The 21,204-nt window shown below is 36.2% G+C and overlaps 3 protein-coding genes across 4 annotated transcripts in view; 2 read left to right on the top strand and 1 right to left on the bottom strand.

Annotated features, from left to right (window-relative positions):
- The first annotated feature begins 1,211 nt into the window (after positions 1–1,211).
- LOC107754126 (cilia- and flagella-associated protein 97-like) lies at positions 1,212–9,949 on the top strand. 2 transcript variants are annotated; one of them, XM_016570447.1, is made up of 5 exons: positions 1,212–1,338; positions 2,622–3,597; positions 3,681–3,970; positions 8,027–8,174; positions 9,112–9,949. In XM_016570447.1, the coding sequence occupies exons 2-5, from the start codon at positions 2,664–2,666 to the stop codon at positions 9,201–9,203; spliced, it is 1,464 nt and encodes a 487-aa protein (XP_016425933.1). In that variant the 5' UTR covers positions 1,212–1,338; positions 2,622–2,663; the 3' UTR covers positions 9,204–9,949. The 2 variants fall into 2 exon arrangements, with proteins under 2 accessions (XP_016425933.1, XP_016425932.1); XM_016570446.1 differs by having other exon boundaries at positions 1,212–1,414.
- Positions 9,950–10,923: 974 nt separating this feature from the next.
- On the bottom strand, positions 10,924–13,324 carry slc25a4 (solute carrier family 25 member 4). Its single transcript, XM_016570445.1, has 4 exons — positions 13,127–13,324; positions 11,846–12,332; positions 11,616–11,756; positions 10,924–11,517 (listed from the first exon to the last, which is right to left on the bottom strand). Exons 1-4 carry the CDS (start codon positions 13,235–13,237, stop codon positions 11,360–11,362), a joined length of 897 nt encoding a protein of 298 aa, XP_016425931.1. The 5' UTR covers positions 13,238–13,324; the 3' UTR covers positions 10,924–11,359.
- A 1,859-nt stretch (positions 13,325–15,183) lies between these two features.
- The window catches only part of LOC107754123 (EF-hand calcium-binding domain-containing protein 6-like), a 40,090-nt gene continuing 34,069 nt past the window's right edge, over positions 15,184–21,204 (top strand). Inside the window, exons 1-5 of the mRNA XM_016570444.1 lie at positions 15,184–15,502; positions 16,777–16,871; positions 19,624–19,724; positions 19,797–19,874; positions 20,006–20,149. Coding sequence (XP_016425930.1) covers positions 15,184–15,502; positions 16,777–16,871; positions 19,624–19,724; positions 19,797–19,874; positions 20,006–20,149 — 737 coding nt within the window. The remainder of the gene's footprint in view (positions 15,503–16,776; positions 16,872–19,623; positions 19,725–19,796; positions 19,875–20,005; positions 20,150–21,204) is intronic.

The raw sequence follows: 21,204 nt of genomic DNA, 5'->3' as shown, positions 1-21,204 counted from the left end.
CTACTTGGTCATGTACAAGTGCAAATAGCCTATTTTACAATAGCTTATTATACATTTATTTTAGAAGCAGAGGGTGGCATCTGAATAGGGATGGTGGATTTACAAGTCTGGATGATGGTTCTGCCATGCCACTTGTGCCAAGCAAACATGAAAGAGGCTTTGAGGGAATGTTATGTGCTGCACACCCACAATCTAGCAGAATGCCAGCCTTTAGGAATGAGTTGGCAGCAGCAGCAATAAACATGTACAGTGGTCACAGTTAATGCTTGTTTAACAGCTTGAGTGATCTTACAAAGAAAATTATAAAAATGCAGCTCACCTGGTTAGAGATGGTTAGAGTCACTGACATAAACAAATAAATGAATGCATCACATGCAATTTAGTCCAAAACAATATTTAGACACTAAAAATTAGACATTAAAGATTTAAATTGACTTGCATTCAATAGCATTTAAATATTCTTAACGTTCTCTTCTTTTTAATGTATTGATATTAATGTAATAATGTTGTTAAGGCATTTGTTATTCATTCATTCATACATACATGGGACATCTATGGCAAGGGTTTTCAAACTGGGGTCATCAGCCATGACTCCACTCTTCAGTGTCACATCAATGTTGGAAACAGTTGTGCCTCTTAATATTTTTTTTTTGGAACCTGTGATTCTTTTTTTCTGGATTATTTTAATAAAAGGTTAAAAAGAACGGCATTTATTCAAAATAGAAATTAAAAATATAAATATTTTCTAACAATATGTCTTCACTATCAATTTTGTATCAATTTAACACATCCTTGCTGATTAATAAAAGTATTAATTTCTTTCTCATAAAAGAATGAAAATAATTACACAACCCAAACTTTTGAACAGTAGTGAACTTGCTATTCATCAAAGAATCCCGAAAAAAACATTACAGGTTTCCTAAATAAATAAATTTTAAAAAATGAATCAACAGTCAACACAACTGTTTCTTTTATTCAACATTATATGGGAGTTGATGCATTTCACATCTATCACAGCTTCGTTAGTTGTAACAAAATAGCAGTGCAAAAAAACATGAAAACCTTAAAAATAATAATAAATAATTTGCTCGCATTGCAATATATCAGACCAGTATTAATTAGGCAGAGAAGAACAAAAGAACTGAAGTGAAAATACACACAGCAGACTGCCCTGTCTTTGCGGCGCGACACTATTTGCGGAAATGACGTCACCTAGTTACAGTAGCTAACGAACTTCTGTGCAGCGAGGTGGACAGTTGAAAGAGCCTGTTTTAGCTCTTATCTTCAAACTCTGTCTTTCTGAACTGCATTTGGAGATATACAGAGAAATAAAATGAAGTACGTCAGCTTTGTGTTTTGGTGATTTAGCCTGACAGTGTCGCGGTCGCGCATGTTTTGATGTGAATGTCAAAAGGTAGGCACTGCTAACTAACGTTAGCTGTATGACTTCGCGTTGGCGTGCGTGAGTTTTGTATTTGGACGCAAGTTTATGGTCTAATTTGTAATTAAATAAAATATGCACATTAAACGTAGCAGAGCTTGCCAGTCTGTTAAACGCGAATTTCTGTGGCAGCATTGCTAAACTTCATTGCTAAAAAGCTTGTTAAAGCTTTTGTCATAGAAACATGTCCCCTGTGTGTGTATTATGAGCATGTTCAGATACACTTCTCTCACCTCTGCTTTTTAAGTGTTAATTGAGCTTTTTCCCGTTAGTAAATACTGTCATATTTCTACTAAATCGGCTATCAGTCCCTTAATATTGGGTGTACTTTTATTTGTTTGTTTATGGGATTGTGTTATGTCTGGCAATGTGTGAACCCTTGGATTTCCCCCTTGGCTTTTTTTGTGTTCTGCAATCTATGTTCTGTATTCAGTTAATGCTTAAATAAAAATAAGTAAAACTATTGGGTGTACTGATATATGATAAAATCATCCAAAAATTAATTTTACACAATTACATTTGTCATTATTGTTAATAATGATTACAAGAAGTGTCAATTGTTGTTAAATAATAATAATAATACATTTGTTAATAATGTGTTGATTGTTGTCTAATGATTCACTTAAATGATTAGACAACAATAAGTAAATCAATAAGCAGAAATAAAACAATAGTTAAAAGCAGTCAATTTTGCATTAATCATTATTTTAGTGGTCATTAAAAATGATTAATCTCTGGAATATTGTTTGTCAACCTTTTTGACTACATGTTGTCCACAACAATATTTACTGGACAAGGATTAATGTTTAGAATAAAATAAAAATAGAACTTAGCATAGCTAGAAATTTTTTTATAAAATAATTATTTTAAATATATATAAAAAAAAATTATCGGCAGTAGGAACGGCTGTTGAGGTGAATTAAAAATAACAAATATAGTGATTCATAGACTTTTATTTTTCTTCTTTGGCTTTTTTTATTTTATTTTACGTTATCTTGAGGCCTCCTTCTTAGTTTGGTGAGAGCCCATTGTTGGCCCCTGGTTAAGAACCACTGCTCTAGAAAATATAGAAGTTGTTCAGACAATTCATTTTTCCACTTGCGTGAAGCATTATCAGAGTTGTTGGTAGTAATTTTATTTATTTATTTTCACTGCAACAACTTTTTCTTTTTCCATTCAGGTTCCATTGAATGAGGGCATATTTGGAAGACACACTTCAGAAATGTACAGCCCCAAAGAGCTAGAGGGAGAAGTGGACCACTCGTTCTTTGACAGTGACTGTGAAGCTAGTGGACTTGGTTCTGAGGATGGGCAGCTCAATAAACAGAAGGCCACGGAAAGACAAGATGAGAAAACCGGTAAAGAAACCCATGTTTCAGTGGATCAGATAGGAAGTGAAGCTCAAAGTGTAAGGAACAGTAAAGATGAAGCCAAACTGGAGGATGATTCAAACCGGGGCAGCAAGGGGCAAAGTGAAGAGACAAAATATGAAAGAGAGCGACAAAGTAGAGATGGATTTTTCAAAGGCTCTTCATCACTCCCAAGTGCCAAAAGCCCAGAGACTGTGAACAACAGCCAATCAGATGAAGGATCTAGTCTGCATTCATACTCATCTGATGAGGAAAGAGAGCTGGATGATGATTTTAAACTCAGTAGAACCAATGTTAGTGTTAACAGCGACGATGATGGATACCATCGTAGTGACGATGAAAGTGAGGAGGATATGAGATCGCCAGTCACGCGATCAATGAAACATAAGGTATTGTCCCACGGAACACCTAAAAAATCTGCTGGAAAATTCCACAAGCTGAGCCGTAGCTATTCCTCCTCATCTGACCCTGAGTCCTCCCACAGTAGTGAAGAGAGAAGCTCTTTTCAATCTCAGAAATCACCTGTAAAACATCAGCGGGTCGGTTCAGCTTACCAGGAAGAACAACAAAAAGAAACGGCAGAATCTGAAGACACAGTTACTGATGTTACCCCTCTCTCGACACCAAATGTTAGTCCTTCCCAGTCCATTGATGTGGTTCTGCCCTCTGAACCTGTGGCAACAGATGTTCAACAGCAACAACAGCCCAGTGTTACTGAGAAGATGGTTGCGAATGATGTTTCGGGTGCTCAGGACAGTATAAGTTCCGAAGGAGAGGATGGACCAGGTTTGTGCCGTGAATTGAGATGTTTTTGTTGTTGTTGATGATGTTGTGGCTGTTTCTTAAGAGTCTCTTTCTCTCCCTTGCAGTGTTTTTAAAAGTAGAGAAACAATTAAACAGAGTACTTATGGTCTCCAGCCCTGGCAGTGTTGGCAGCAGCCGTAAGAACTATTCCTTCACAAATAAAGAGGTACGGGAGATCGACCGGGAGAACCAGCGGCTATTATGTGAACTGTCCCGGTCATCGGCACGTTCACGTAGCGACAGCTCTGCCTGCTCCAAAACCAGCAGTCGCAGGAGTAGTGCACCACCTATACGCCTTTACCACAACACCCTCAACAGACAACGAGAGCAAGAGCGAATTCAGAAGGAAAACCTGGTCAGTGTCAGTCTTTTATTTAATGTAACAGGAAAATATTTTCTCTCCCTCCACTAGAGGTAGCTATTCCCCTTCTTTTTAGTTATGCAGTGACGCCCTCTCTTAACATTAGATTAGACTTGAATCACACTGAGAGCAACTCTTATTATAAGAGAGAAACTTCAATTATTTGTCAGCCTCAGTCAAGCAAGAGATTCTATATTAGAGTGTGCTGTTGTTGAGCATATGCATGTACACCACCATTCAAAAGTTTTTTTTTTGAAAGATTTTTTTTTACAAATTATTTAAAGTATACTTTGTTCAGCAAGGATGCATTCAGTTGATCAAAAGTGACAGTAAATATTTGTCTTACAAAACAACATTTTACAAAAACATAATTTTACAAAAAAGGCTGTTCTTGAGAACTTTCTATTCATCAAAGATTTCCACAAAAATATAAAGCAGCACAACTTTTTTTAAATTGGTAGTTCACTCAAAAATGAAAATTCTGTCATTAATTACTCCCTCATCTCGTTGCAAACCCGTAAGATCTTTGTCCGTCTTCGGAACTCAAATTTTTGATGAAATCTTGAGTACTTTCTGACCCTCTATAGACAGCAATGTTCTAGGGGTGTTGAACATTGTTAAAGGGGTGGTTGGTTTTTGATTTCACTTTTTTAATGTTAGTTAGTGTGTAATGTTGCTGTTTGAGCATAAACAATATCTGCAAAGTTACAACACTGAAAGTTCAATGCAAACGGAGATATTGTCTTATAAAATTCTGGCAGTTTAATGCCTACAAATACAGCTGGTAGGGGCTACAACGAGCTACTTCCCTGGTTGCTGATATCACAAACCCAGAAATTTACATAAACCCTGCCCCCGGGAATATGCAACAAAGGGGGTGAGGCCATGTTGCGCTGCTTTAGAGAAGAGGAAGTGTTGTTGCCATGCTGTCAAAACTAGGGGTGCACGAAAAAATCTATTCATATATGAATCACGATTCTGTCTTGTAACGATTCTAATGGATTCACAAGTTTCAAAATCAATGTTCTAAAGCAATGTTCTTAATCCTGTTCCAGCGTCGCCCTACTCTGCACATGCTCTGCATCTCTCTCTCTCTCTCATTCAGATTATCAGCTCAGCTCCATCAATGAACTGTGTTCCAATTATACATTTTGTGTATAGTCAGACAGATATTTTTCACATAGCTACGAGAAGCGTTAAACATCTGAGAAGCACGTGGTTGCCATGGTAGCGAACAGTACTTGCTGGCAAACACTTCTTACTGTTACAAAATAAATAATTACTTTACAAAAATGCTACAACGCAGTCATGTATTCTGCTAAATTACAGCTTTAATCTGGATAAAACTGTATATTAGAAGCTAACATAAGCAGTAGCATTTACAAATAACAGCGTATCTAAAAGTATGAGACAACAACAGATAAAAAAAACATACTATTCTGAAACATGCTTGCTTGCACAGGTTCTGCGTGATCCTCTTCACTAATATTCTCTGGGTCTCATTCGGGGTCAAATTGATAAGCAATATTGACAACGTCATTGTTTACAATATAACCGGAGCACATGCCGCTGATGTGAGGGATGTGACGTTTTTGGACTGTACTAGGTGGTTTAGCGATTCACAACACACTGGACCAGCTAACCAATCTAAGCCCTTTGTGTATTTCTGAGGGAGGGGCTTCATAAAACCAGGAAATCATAAGAACGTTCATAGCAGAAGGGACTGAGCGTTGTAGAATAAACAAACAAGCCTAGAAAAAAAAAACAGACTTTTTAAAATAGTCCATGTGACATCAGTGGTTCAACCTTAATTTTAATGAAGCTACGAGAATATTTTTTGTTCAGAAAGAAAACAAAAATAGCAACTTTATTCCACAATTTCTTCTCTTTTGTGTCAGTCTTCGACTCGTGTTCACAAGAGTACCACGACGCATGCATGTGCGTTTCTCTGCTTGTAAACAAGCTCAGCGCATCCGGGTTCTACATCAGAACGCTGGCTCCTGTGTCAGCAGCACCACACGCATGCGTCTTGGAACTTGGAAGAAATTGTTAAAGTTGTTATTTTTATTTTCTTTGTGCACAAAAAGTATTCTTGTAGCTTCATAAAATTAAGGTTGAACCGTTGATGTCACATGGACCATTTTAATGATGCCTTATTACCTCCTGGGCCTTGAACGTGGTAGTTGTCTATGGAGGGTCAGAAAGCTCTCGGACATAATCAAAAATATCTTAATTTGTGTTCCGAAGATGATCGAAGTTCTTAAGGGTTTGGAACGACATGAGAGTGATTAATTAATTACAGTATTATAATTTTTGGGTGAACTAACCCTTTAAGATTAATAATAAGAAATGTTTCTTGACTACAAAATCAACATATTTAAATGATTTCTGAAGGATCGTGTGACACAGAAGAGTCTAATGGCTGCTGAAAATTCAGCTTTGCCATCACAGGAATTAATTACATTAATTGCATAAATGCAGACTTGATGAGCATAAGAGACTTTAAAAAAAAAAAGACTTTGAATGGTAGTGTATTTTTGGATTCTGTTTTTCTACTATTATTCATTGATGTAATAGTGTTCTGACAGAGTGTTTATTTTAGTATTCTGTGAAAGTGTGTGTGCATGTGGTAGGGGCGCTGGCAGCCACAGCCAGTAAAAGCAGAGAGACAGTTACCACCTGACTGAGACGAGAAGAGACAGGTGGACGTAGTTTTCCACACATGCTGGACTTACATTATTCTGAATTCACCCCCTAGCTCCAGTGATAGAGAACGCATTATGCAAACTCTATTCCTTTTTTTCCCCTTGCAATAAAATACTGTATAATTTAAAGGGATACTGTAGTTCTCTCTGAACCTCACTTGCTCACTGTTACACATGCATAATCTCTCGCTCTCTCTCTCTCTTTCGGCCATCTTTACAGACCTCACAGCTCCTTAGCTAGTCAGACCCTCCTCTCTGTCAGTTTTTATTGAATAAAATAGAAATAAAATACCCCTTAATCAGTAGAAGCAGGGAATACGAGCTGTGACTCGTGTGTTAGCGTTTTACTGCCTAGCAACTAATGCTGGAACACAAGAAAGAGTACAAGACAGCCACTCTCTTTCTTTAAGAGCAGTGAGCGAGCTGTCCTCTAACTTCACCTTTACTCTATTTCCAGTCCCAACTTTTTTCATGGGTTTTGCTTACTGAGAGGTTTCCAAAGGGCTGTTTGTACCGACGTACGGAGGCATGACAGCCTGTGACATTCTGATCCTTGTGCACTGGTTATTTTTACTCTCAATGGCTCACTGTGGCTTTTCAGAGTGCATAGTTGTAGGCACACTACTCTCTTGGTTATTCTGTTTGAGGCTAGTTAATATGACTTTATAGATGTCCAAAAGATTTTAGTATTTAGGATAAATCACAAAATATGTCAAGAAATTTTAAATTGTCATATTTCAACCCTAAAAAAATGAAAAAGGTAAAATGTTTTGCTAAAATAAAGTCTATTTAAGGACCTTTGTGGTATTTTTGTGACAATTAAGCACACATTTCTCCCAAATTCTCATTACTGTAATGCAAAAAAGTAGTATTGTTATTATTATTAATTATAAATGGTAAAAATGTTATACAGTATAAAAGTATTCATTAGTAATAATAATTAATTGAATTGTACTTTTTAATTGTATGTAAATTTGTAACTTTAATTTAATTTATTACACATTGTCATTAACATAATTTTCTTCATCTGTCTTTTTTTTGTTGTTGTTTTTTTCAACAATTATTATGCAACAATTATTTTGCCAAGCTAAATGAACGCAATCTTGGCCAGCCTGCTAATAATAATAATACATTTATGTTGTAATTCAGTATGCTCATATGTTGAATTCAGTTCAGAAAGTGACCTGGCTGTGATTACTGCATAACACAAGGTTTAATAGAAAGTATCCTCAACCAATAATTTTAATGAATCAATTGATTTGTTGCCAGCAAAATATTCACTACTTCAAAAGGGTTTTTCTTTTGGACATGTATGTTATTGTATGTGTAATATGTGTGGTTTCAGGCGTTCCTGAAGCGTCTAGAATCTGTGAAGCCCACTCCTGGCATGACCCGAGATGAACAACTAGCTGATTACCAGCGGCAGTGCCGATACCTGGGAACACACAATACAGCTATTCCACCAGTCAAACTCAAGTCCAGCAAAACATCTGGTACTTTCTTACACACAACATACACATTTAAGCCATAGTTTGTATGAAGCACTTTAAATGAAGAGAGTATGTTCAGTTTTCTGCACGTCATTTCTATTACATTATTCCAAATTCAGCTGCGTGTTGAAAAACAAATTTCTTAGGCTAATGATGATTAAAATGTATATCTCATATGTGACCCTGGAGCACAAAACCAGTCTTAAGTCGCTGGGGTATATTTGTAGCAATAGTCAAAAAAACAAAATTTTGGTTCAAAATTATCTTTCTTTTATGCCAAAAATCATTAGGATATTAAGTAAAGATCATGTTCCATGAAGATATTTTGTAAATTTCTTACCGTAAATATATCAAAACTTAATTTTTGATTAGTAATATGCATTGCTAAGCACTTCATTTGGACAACTTTAAAGGCGATTTTCTCAGTATTTAGATTTTTTTGCACCCTCAGATTCCAGATATTCAAATAGTTGTATCTCTGCCAAATATTGTCCTATCCTAACAAACCATACATCAATAGAAAGCTTATTTATTCGGCTGTCAGATGATGTATAAATCTCATTTTCAAAAAAATTGACCCTTATGGTTTTGTGGTCCAGGGTCACATATAATATAGAAATATCCTGCATTCTTTAGTGCTTAAAATATATAATATAGTGCATTCTGTTTGCATTCATTTTTCTGCTCTGAGAATAAATATTCTTTCTTTAAGACATATCTTTTTTTCCAATTCCAATATAACATTTTGAGTCATGTACTCTACTGCCATTTGTGATGTGCTTTGCCTGTATGTAATGTTTTGTACTCCTGGATCCTTTTATATAATATATTTGTTAGGTAGGCCAGTTAGGTATCTTAGTCTATTAGGTTAGGTTAGGTTATCTATTAGGTTAGGTATCTTAGTACCAGTAACACAACTCTTGTCTTTCCATGAATACAGGAAGGACTTCAAGACCTGGCAGTAGTCCTCACAAATCTAGACCGGAAACCGCTAAACTCAGCAGAACAACACCACGGCCTGAATGGTCCTGATCCTCATATTTTTTCCTTCTCTTTCTCTACCCCCAACATTTTCACTTACATGTTCTGCTCTGACTGTAAGTAGAAAATATGACTGCAGGTCTCAACACAACACATTCTGGATAAATGTTTCAAAACAGCTTGAGCTCATGGTAATTTGTCCAGGTGTGGAGTGAAATAAATTAAAATACTTGTAAGAAAATCTACACAGCTCAACAATCTGCTAAATAATTTGACAGTGTGCGGCTTTTTTTTATATATGTAATTTTTAGATATGGAAAGAGACTAAATTAATTCAATCAACACTGCTCGGGACCATAAAGTGTGACCATCCATTTTCTGAGACATTCAAAAGTAAACTAGTGCCTATATGTGACAGACAGCAAAAAGACTATATGTATGTTTAAGCGGTCGGTGTATTGTAAAGCCATTGCTGCGGTTATCAGAATAATTAATTGCGTGACACATCTGTCAGAAACTAAGTCTAATGTGAAATAAAGCTTTATTAGTTATGGTAATTTTCAGTGTTACATTTTTCGGAAAGTAAAAGTGATTTGTTTATTGACCCAGCTGTATGACACTTGAATACTTGGCATGCTGATATGAAGTGACACACATGCACAGACAGTGTCCCGTCTGTTACAATGAATGTAACAATTCTAGTTATTCACCTGTCACTCCTAAAGTGCTTTTGAAAAGGCTGACTGACACTTGCTGACACATGGCAGACTAACAAGCTAATTATGCAAGAGCACAGACTGGCATAGTAGTAGTTTTTGAGGAATACTCTGTTATGTTGTTTTACTCACATTGCAGTAACTAGTTACTGTTACTGGCTTTTACTTGGCTATCACTATGATAAAAGTATTATGACACTTTAATGCAGTTAAAAAACATTACATAATATTTTTCTTTGCAGATCATTATTTAATGCACATTCAACATTAAGTAATGATTTATTTACTTTTTTAAGGAATTTGTAATCTTATATTAATGTTTTAATATAAAATATTATAATTTTATGCTCTGTTGTATTACAATATTATATTATGATATTGTGATAGTTATACACTACTGTTTGCGGTTGGTAAGATATTTTAATGTTTCTAATGTAAAAGAAGTTTCTTAGGCTCACCAAGGCTGCATTTATTTGATCAAAAATACAGTAAAAACAATAATATTATGAAATATTATTACTATTTGAGACAACTAACTAAAAGTCAATTATTTTTATGATGGCAAAGCTGAATTTTCAGTAGCCATTACTCCAGTCTTCAGTGCCATGTGATTCTTCAGAAATCTTTCTAAAATGCTGATTTGGTTCTCAAGTAACAATTTTTTATTATTGTCAGTGTTAAAAACAGTTGTTCTGCTTAATATTTTTGGGAAAACCGTGATACTGGATTCTTTGATGAATAGAAAATTTATTTTTGAATAATTTAATGCATCCTTGATGAATAGAAGTACTGATTTCTTTGAAAAAATCTCACTGTCCCCAAACTTTGAACGATAGTGTATGTACTGTATATTGTGTAATATGAGACTGATGACATTTCAACAGGTATTCATAAATTCTGTTCATGTAAATGTTTGTGAAGGAATTTGAATTAATAGGAGTTCATTACCATTACAGAGCTGACACAAATCTTTTGACTTGGCTATATTAAATTTGTAAAATCTGATGGCGAAAAGTATAATAATGTCGCAGAAAGAAACCACAAGCACCAAGAAGTTGTATTTTCAGCTTTATTCTTATTAAAAGAACTCATAAGGTGGAATACACCACAAGAACAGTCAGCTTTCCAGTGTACAGCCACTTGCTTCAGTCCAGTCCGGGAATAAATGTGTTCAGCTAGCTACAGAAGAGAGGAGCCACTGTAGAACATTATGGATTGATTCAAATAAATAAATGAGAAAAAAATCACTTTCAGCCTGACCAGACTGAAAGTCATCTAAAACTGAGGGGCAGTAGGTAGATTTAAATATATTTACAAGTGTTGGGGTGGAGGCTGCAGTGGCCACCTACAATCACATGATCTCAGTCCACCCCAGGGCCAGCTTGGCTAAGTACACTTATTTCTCCCTGGTTGTTAACACTCCACACAATTAAGACATACACAACGCTCAGGGTTTCCTTTGGTGGGATGGACATGATGGATGAAGAATGTTTATGTGTACTTCTTGATCTCGTCGTACAGGACCAGCACAAAAGCGCCACCCATGCCTCTGAGCACGTTAGACCAGGCACCCTTGAAGAAAGCTTTGGCTCCCTCATCCTTGGTGATCTTCTTCCAACAGTCGACTGTGCCCTTGTACATAATGTCAGCTTTTGGGAAAGAAAAGTGTGCGTTAGACTGATAGTCAAGCAGCATTTATTTTCATACAAAAAAAGTTTGTGCCAAACTGCTTGATCCCTTGGCCTACCTCCTTTGCGTCCGGACTGCATCATCATACGACGTCTGACGGTGTCGAAGGGATATGAAATGATACCGGCGGCCGCTGTGACGGTCTGGGCAATCATCCAGCTGATGACAATGTGCGTGTTCTTGGGGTCTGGGAGCATACCTGAGTGACAGAGTTAGGCAATGTCATTGAGGTGTATTTGACAAACAGTTTGTTTTGTCCACGTCAGATGTTTCCCATCAGTTGCTTACCTTTAGCTGTATCATAGACACCGAAGTAAGCAGCTCTGTAGATAATAATGCCCTGGACAGACACGTTGAAGCCGAGGTAGAGACCCCTAATACCATCAGACTTGAAGATCTTGGAAAGGCAGTTCCCAAGACCAGTGAACTCTCTCTCCGCTGTGCCTTTGCCGATATCAGCAGCAAGCCTTGTTCTGGCGAAGTCGAGAGGGTAGACGAAGCACAGAGAGGTGGCGCCGGCGGCACCGCCAGAGGCCAGGTTACCAGCAAAGTAACGCCAGAACTGGGTCTTCTGGTCCACTCCTCCAAGGAAGATCTTCTTGTACTTGTCCTTGAAGGCAAAGTTGAGGGCTTGTGTGGGGAAGTATCTGATGACGTTGGCGAGGTTGCCTCTCCAGAAGGACAGGAATCCCTGCTCTTTGGGAATTCTCACTACGCAGTCGATGATGCCTTTGTACTGTTTGTCAACTGTGATCTGTTTGCTGGCATGCTGGACCTGTGAAGCAGCAGGTGGATTGGTAAATGGAAGATGGCACACTTTATAGCATTGTGATCACATCATATATGAATTTTGGAATATGTTGTGGATTATCGAGATTTAATTTATGGTTATGTGTCAGTGCTGCATGATCATCTTGTATGGGAAATGCCAAAAGCTGTCTCTGATTTGAAATAAAAATGGTTCAGAGTTTAATTCTTTACACTCAGGGATCAGCCGGACCACGTGCGCGAGCTGCACTTGGCGTCACACCCCACTTGTGCGCGGGGTTTGAGTGTTGGGTTGCAGCCTCCAGACTATTTTTATCTTTAAACTTACACCAAATATCGCTGCTCCTCACAGTCCCGATCTTAACACACATGATTGGCCTTTATGAACTCTGGCACTGATGGAAAGAGTGACGGAAATCGTCAAGGTCAAATATTTAAATGTGTTATTATTAATAGTAGTAGTGTTTACAATTTTTTGGGGACATGCACTACTTAAATGAAAAGTAACATTAATTTAACTTTAATTAAACGGACTGAAATTACACTTTTTGACAGTTCTTAGAAACGCTTTATAAAGTAGCACCATGGACAGCGCCATAAATTGTATATGCATTATCAGTGAAACCCTTACTTTTGGTTAGTCTACTATGTTTAATTGATTAATTTACTAAAAACTTGTAATGCAAGTTCATGGCTCCCTCTTTTTAATCTATGCAGCTGTGACTCACATGCAACTTTTTTTGAGCTATTTGATATAACTGTGAATAATTATTCTTTCTTTATCCTGATTTTAAAACGTACCTGCAATAACAGTTTGACTCTTTCAATGGGGGCCACAGCTGTCTTGGAGATGGCAGCGGCCACACCACCGGCCAAGAAATCCTTCAAGAAGCTGGTCACCGCGTCAGACATGATGTCCTATCTTCTGAATCTCACCACCAAAGGACCCTGTAAGAAGCCCAGCGACGCCCCTTCAAATGGGCGAGTGCTCGTGTTTGCTCCTAATATATCGGGACTCATTATCGCGAGAGGAGCAAATGATGGATCCACGAGAGACCGAACAGAATCTCGAAGCTGAATAAATATCCCGGGTCATAGGCTATACGTCTTACGTAAGTTCATTAATGTCCAGGGTCATGGAACTGGGGACGTTTAAAGGACAAATTTTATTTCTCACATAGCCCACAAATGTATTACCATAAAACTATTCGATTCATAACCGCTGGGAAAACGTTTTATAGCTATAGAATAAAATTATAATAGGCTATATTTGTAAGCATTTTACCGCAGAACCTTGTCAACATTGCATTTGATGTTTACAGGAATGTTACTGCAATGAAGTAAGAACTATTTTGATTACTAAATCGTGAATTTTAGATTCATACATACTTCCAGGATAAAACTGACCAACACTCATGTCTAATTAGCTGTAGGCCAATGTGAATACAGTTCTGAATACAATGTGAATACAGAATACAATTTTTTTTTTTTTTGTGATGCCATAAACCCTGGAGTAATATAACTTAAATGTGCTGATTGTAATGAACACAGGCATAGCATTTCATTCAAACTTACTGGCAATTGTTAGTTACTGCATTTGATTGGTTCCTGGTGTTTACATGAAAAACTGATCAAAAAACTACTTTGAGAACTAGGCCTATTCCACTTTTTCTGAACTCACCCTACACAATCTACCATAAATTTCACTTTGAGGTTAAGCGACCTCCACTCCCCCACGTGTGTCACGTGACATTGTCCGTAACACCCAAGGAACTTTTTTGGCAGCTATTTTTAAAGATACACTTATTTATAGTGACAAAGAAGCTTAGTTTATTATTTATTATTATTATGTAGTCGTAATGCTTAGATGCTTGTTTATTAACGTTTTAAAATTGCGGACTGGTAGGCCACCCAAATAGGCCTAGCCTATATAACATTTAATTTTGAATGGTAATTATGTGTGTGGTCACACTTACAGTTTAATTATATATTCGTTTTGAATAATATGGACTGATTTGTGGCAACTTTACAGTTTGTGAATAATATTGCTATTTCAATAATTATTTTATATCTATGTGTAACATGGGCATTGAATAGTGTTTAAATGTGTGTTCACTGCACAAACTCCTGCGTATTCTGATTGGAGTTTTAGATATTTGAATCCACTACTCCATCTCCCCCCCCTGTTAGGTCTGTTGCATGGCTACAGTACAGCCGTATTCTCCTTGAGGTGTTTTGAATGTTACTAAAAACAAAGCAGGAGACGCTTCTTTACAACACAATGGAGGTTTGATTGGGTGCCAGGCTGTAATACATCAGCTCAGATTTCAGAACAAAGCTATATAATTATCTTTCTCTCTACCTTGAAGCTGGAATATTATGCTAAGAAATTAATATGCATGCAAAAAACGGATTCCAAAACTTACTAGGAAAATAGTTTATTAATGTAATAATAATTAAAATAAACCTGCTCATTATTTAAAAGTGCTAAAGTTTTCTTTTACTGATTGAGTTAGGATCAATTACCTACATACACTCCTAAAAAAAAAAAAAAGGCTAACTGATACTCTTGGTCTCGTGTACGAACAACACGCGCATTTAGATTTGCTCGTGCAATCTGCAACCCTAGGCTCGAGCGCTTGTTGTTGCTAAGGGCAACTTGGCTAGTCTTCTGTAAAACAGTAAGCAGACGGTGTCTCTTTTAAAACTATTCAACACTTTTTACATTTAAGCCATTATAAAGCGCCTGAGCTCGATGCGTAATTTATCAAATTAAATAATCTTTCTTAGCGCATAACGCACTTCGGAAAAGGGCTTCTCGGAAGAGTTGTGTTCAGACTTAAAACCCTTCAGTCAGGATGTCCACGGTGGCTTTTGTGCGGCTCCCGGCCATTCAGCACCCTTCATCGAGACTAGGAGATCCAGAGCTCATCTCTCTCCGGGGTTATTCCACAGACTGCGGCAGAGATCAGAGATGCTGGATGCCTCAGAGAGGAACCAGACCTCAGTCTCCAGGGACAGAAAGCCTGGACTCTGCTTTTCGCAGTGAGAGCAGAAGAAGTGATATCAGTTCTCTGATGGAAAAAGGAAAAAGAGAAGGATTAGATATTCCAGAGCAAATCTCTGAGGCAGATGAAATCATCCAAGACCAGGATAAAGCCAGATTACCTGCCTTCCGTGAGTCACTTGCCTGACGTTTATGGAGCTCGTTATAATAGTACGAAGGCGCTTCAACACCTAGAGCTGGTGATGATAATGTAATGGTAATGCTTTGTGAATTTATGGAGGGCTGATGTATATCAGCTTTTCAGCACTAGAAACAGCGCCAGAGGACTGATAAACTACTGACTGTGAAACATCTATAGGGTTAAGATGTGCCACCGAACTAATGTAGATCACGGCTGCTATTTACATTTTACGCAATTCGAAGTAAGTTCCGTAAACGATTCTTTTAGCTAATTTAAAATACAGGTGCATCTCAATAAATTAGAATGTCGTGTTTTGTTAAATGTGAGCCAAAATCATCACAATTAAAAGAACCAAAGACTTAAACTACTTCAGTCTGTGTGCATTGAATTTATTTAATACTCGAGTTTCACAATTTGAGTTGAATTACTGAAATAAATGAACTTTTCCACGACATTCTAATTTATTGAGATGCACCTGTACTTGGGGAAAAAAGATAGAAATGTACCTAAAGCATTTGCAGCCTTCGGTAGATTGTTGGCAAATTATGAGATTATTTCAGAATTCGAAACAACATAAATCAGTTTACAAAAATACATTCAGTCTTTAAATTATTTTAGTGAAGTTCGTTGAAAAAAGTCAATCAGACATGACGGGAAAATACTTTTATGAATTCGTTCACTGTTTAAAAAAATTGCAAATATTAAAAATAGACACAGATAAATAAAACAAAGATTATTGTAGTACGTTTTACAAGAAAATAGCCTACTATTTCAGTCAACATTTTGTATTTAGTTCAGTGTATAGGCTAGTAGCCTACTTGCCGATTCCTGGATGAAAACTGCTTCTACTAGGCTACTTTTTTCAGTGTTCAAGAGACTAAGGAAACACAAATCATGAAAATCCTTTGATTTTGGGATGTTTTTAAAGTTTACTGGTTCTTGCTACTTAACCAATTACTAAAGTTCCACGATTGCTCAGGTTTCCACGTTTTAGTCCACACGAGGGCGCTGTCTCATCAGGGGAATGAATTGTCTGGTGGTCAGTGAAACTTAAAGATCTTTCTTGCTCAGTCTCAGTAACTTATTGTATAAATACTTATAATGCAACATATATAGTACCAGAAAACGAAGCATATTTTTAATTTACATAATATTTGCATATTTTCATGAAAATGACCAGGTTTGGAAAAATTTTGCTATTTACCTTGGTCACCCATTGTGTATTTAATGCTGTAATTTGTCTGGTTTTTGTGCTTGATATAGGTCATAGGGCAGCATCAGAAAATCGCTCCATAAGCAGAGTCTCTCATACAACTTATTCCAGCACTGGGCCATGGATGACCTATCAAACAGATCAGGTACACAAATTTAAATCAGGAATGATATGTTTAAAATTATTGCTCTAAAACACAATTGCAGCTTACTATTACATAGAGTAGCCTAAATAAAAATTTATTTTGACCACTTAATACATAAATATCATTAATTTTGATAATGAAATATCTGATCAAGTATAGTTTATTTTAAATACTAATTTTATAATTTATTTTAAATACTAAATAGTTAGGTTTTATGCTATAAAAAAGTAAATAGATATATTGTTTATTAATAATAATTATTTAATCTGCATTTGTTTGTTCAAAATGCTGTACTGTGCCGTAATATTGTGAAATATGATTACAATTTAACTATTTTCTATTTGAATATATATTAAAATATAATTTATTCCTGTGATGGTAAATCTGAATTTTTAGCAGCCATTACTCCAGTCAGTGTCACAGAAATCATACTAATATGCTAATTTAGTGCTCAAGTAACATTTCTTATTATTATCAATGTTGAAAACAGTTAATAATTTTGAGGAAACCGTGATACACTTCCAATAATAATAATAATAATAATAATAATTATTATTATTATTATTATGCATGTATTCACGAAGGATGCATTAAATTGATTTAAAGTGAAACGCATTTAAAGACATTTATAATGAAAGGATTTCTATTTCAAATAAATGCTGTTTTTTCTTTGTTCATCAAAGAATACTGAAAAATATAGCACAGAAAACAGTTCTTTTAAATTGTAATAATATTTTAAAAATATTGCTGTTTTTACTGTATGTTTGATCAAATAAATGCAGCATTGGTAAGTGTAAGAGACTTCTTTCAAAAACGTAAAAAAAAAAAATCAGAATTATTCCAAACTTTGTATGTGGATTGAGGTGCATAGTTGAAGTGATGAGATAAGTGATATTAGTGCTGAGGAAAAAAGTTAATCGTCATTTGTTTGCAGATGTTTCCTTGTTTAACAATTTATTTAATTCAATAAAATAATACCTTTTTTTTAATTCACATATGTTTTGGAGCACTGTGTACAAGTTTGCATAGCTTTCCATTCACATGTGGTTCCATGGAGTATAATTCTGAATGCAGTGCATGAATGCAGGCATATTTTCAAGTATCCCCATGTGCTTTCCTCTCAGTGACGAAGTTGCTGTCCTGTGTTCCTCCTTTTGACATCAAAGCCTGGCATTATCCCATTGAGAAAGAGAGCTACTGCTCATGTAGAATAAAACATAAGAACTGATAAAATCTCAGCTGCAGCTCAGTGGTTAACACCGAGTTTACCCAGGAGAGATATTAGCAAAGAGAGATAAAGAGAAGGAGAAGGAGGGAGTACATGTGCAAATGGGTCTGTGAGAGAGAAAGTCCTGCAAATCTGCAGGTGTCTGTCTTCTAGAGGGGGTGTTGTGTGTGATTAACCCTGCCAGTCTTATCCCTGGGGTCCTGTCTGTCTGACCGACTGAACCCAGCACACAGGCCCCCTCGACTCCGCCTGGTCACGAGAGCTGCCTTAGTCACACAGTGGGGGTACAAACACACACACACACACACAAACACACGAGTCAGAGTGGGTGTATGGATAAACACACAACCCCTTCATCCCATCCCGCTCACAAAAGAAGCTCAAAATGCTGTCACTCATCATATTTAATACATTCAGTACTTTAAAATCTTTCAGTTACTGCAGTTTTTAAATGAATCTGCATGCTGCCCATAGGATGGAGATGATCTCTGTTATTATTACACAGTTTAGTTTAGAATAGATCTTCTGTGATCAGTTTATGATTGTTCAGTTCATCTATCTCAGTCAAATTATATCTGCATAAATGTGAATGATCTCCACAAAGGAACATGCAACATAGGAGTAACTAAATATGTGACCCTGGAGCACAAAACCAGTCTTAAGTCGCTGGGGTATATTTGTAGCAATAGCCAAAAATACATTGTATGGGTCAAAATTATTGATTTTTCTTTTATGCCAAAAATCATTAGGATATTAAGTAAAGATCATGTTCCATGAAGATATTTTGTAAATTTCCTACTGTAAATATATTAAAACTTAATTTTTGATTAGTAATATGCATTGCTAAGAACTTCATTTGGACAACTTTAAAGGCGATTTTCTCAATATTTTGATTTTTTGCAACTTCAGATTCCAGATTTTCAAATAGTTGTATCTCGGCCAAATATTGTCCTATTTTGACCCTTATGACTGGTTTTGTGGTCCAGGGTCACATATATCTACAAAAAGACTTCATTTTTCGCCATTTGGTCAACTCATAAGGGTCAATCGTTTGGGAACTGGACTACATTTGTCATATGATTCTGATTTACTAAAACAACCAGCTCTTTAAAGTCATTCGAGCATACAATGAAAACAATGGCCTTGCTAAATTTTTAAAAGAACTGTCCAATTAGGAGTTCATTCAGGAGTTGATCTGGTTCATAATATTCTTTCATTGAAGAATCTTTCAATCCTGGTCATGCTGTTTTTGATTCACTAAAAAAAATAACACATTCATTCAAACTCAGTTCTTTCATTCACGGCAGTTGATTTGCTGTAATATATATAATTTCCAGAAAAGTAAATAAAAAACAAACTCATTTCAGTGTGTTAGGATTGCAAGTGAAAGTGTGTGTTTCTGGAAAGAACAATAATGTTGAGAATATTGAGTTTTGACCTCATCATTTTTGTATAATGCATTATAAAAAAAGAAAGAAAAAAAATACAGAAACCAATATACCAATTTCACTCTTTCTTTTAAAGCTGGAAGTTGAGCTAAAACAGCGCATTCAAAATACAGGAGCTCTGTTGCTCAAAATCCTGTTCAAGAATAATCACCCTGATGGCAAACCTCTGGTCAACAGGTGAAAACAGACACACACAGATGTAAATATCAGATTTTTTCCCCATTGTCTTATAGTTTGTTGTTTTCCTAGATCTTCTTTACTTGAGATCCTTACAAATTTCCTAAGGAGGCCTGTCACAGCTAAACAGCTGAAAAACCTTCTATTTCGGTAAGTAATGACAATGATCTAACAATTCTTAAAATAAAAATTATGTTGTTGTACTTTAAAGGTCTGTCTAATTATTATTGTTTCAAGATCCATATGATTAAAAGATATAATGTCTTGCTCCTTCTGTGCAGTCTGCACCTCTCTGACCGAGTGCTTATCAGTTTTGAGGAGTTTTATGGTGCCCTGAAAGACCCAGACTCCAATAAAAGTAACCCCGCAGGTCTTCTTACAATTCCTCAGACAATGGCCCTGCTGAGAGGACCTGCACGCAGCAGGTGAGATCTCTGCAGTCCTTACACACTACTATAGTTTTGGTCAAATGAATGGTCCAGTTAACTTGAGAGGAATGTCATATTGAATATGATATTCTTTGTTGTCATGAGGGAAAGTGGAGAATAAAATATCAAAATGTTTTATCAAAATATCAAAAGCTACTTCATAAACAATTATTTCAAATAACCTAATTAACAAAAATAAATAAATAACATAGTATAAACACACTTTTCAAGAAAATCATTTCACAAAAAGATGTTTCTTTTTATACAAAAGTTCCCGTCCTCAAATTTGACAGTCCCTTCCTTTCATCGCTGGTATCACTCCTCTTGTCAAGGCTGTCATTCTGAAATTGAGAGTGCTTTTAAAGGGGACATGACATGGATTTTTTTTTTTATTATTATTTTAATATGTTCCCTGAGGTTAACTTATAATGTTAATAAAGTTTTTTTGCACAAAAAACCCCAAATAAATATGTGGGGAAAAAAAGGTTATTTTCAACCCTCGTTCTGGCACTCAGTCTTAAATGACCTGTTTTAAGGGGCGGGTCCATTAAGACTTGTCAGGAATCGACCACTGTTATGATTGGCTAATGTCATTGTAAGAGTATCAACACCCCCTTGCTTTTGCATGTTGTTTTGAGTGTTTTGACAACATGATCATTTCCAGACAAAGCATTATGAAATCAATTACTTACAGTTTGTGATGCAGCTTCAGTCAGATCTGAGACAGCTTCATCTTTCAACAAATGTTTCTTTGTGAACTCTCTATGACACTGTGCCTCGTTTACAAAACAAAATACTCCAAACAATCCTCTGAAATTGAAAAATTAAAAATAAACTATCCACTTGTTCCTAACGCTGGGAACCTTCTGATATCTAAAGATTGGTACAAAGACCTCATATATGCCAAAAGATCAAGGCAAATTTTATTTCTCATGTCATGACCCCTTTAATAGCTCTTTCGGCAAATTACATCGTCATGCCAGCAGGTGGCAGTATTTCAGTGACTCTTTGAATCATTGACTCGAGTGCAATTCGGCTTTCGCTTTGATTGG

The sequence above is a fragment of the Sinocyclocheilus rhinocerous genome, unplaced genomic scaffold, assembly GCF_001515625.1.
Source record: "Sinocyclocheilus rhinocerous isolate Xijiao unplaced genomic scaffold, SAMN03320098_v1.1 scaffold681, whole genome shotgun sequence".
Lineage (NCBI taxonomy): Eukaryota > Metazoa > Chordata > Actinopteri > Cypriniformes > Cyprinidae > Sinocyclocheilus > Sinocyclocheilus rhinocerous.
This window is presented reverse-complemented; position numbering and strand designations above follow the sequence as displayed.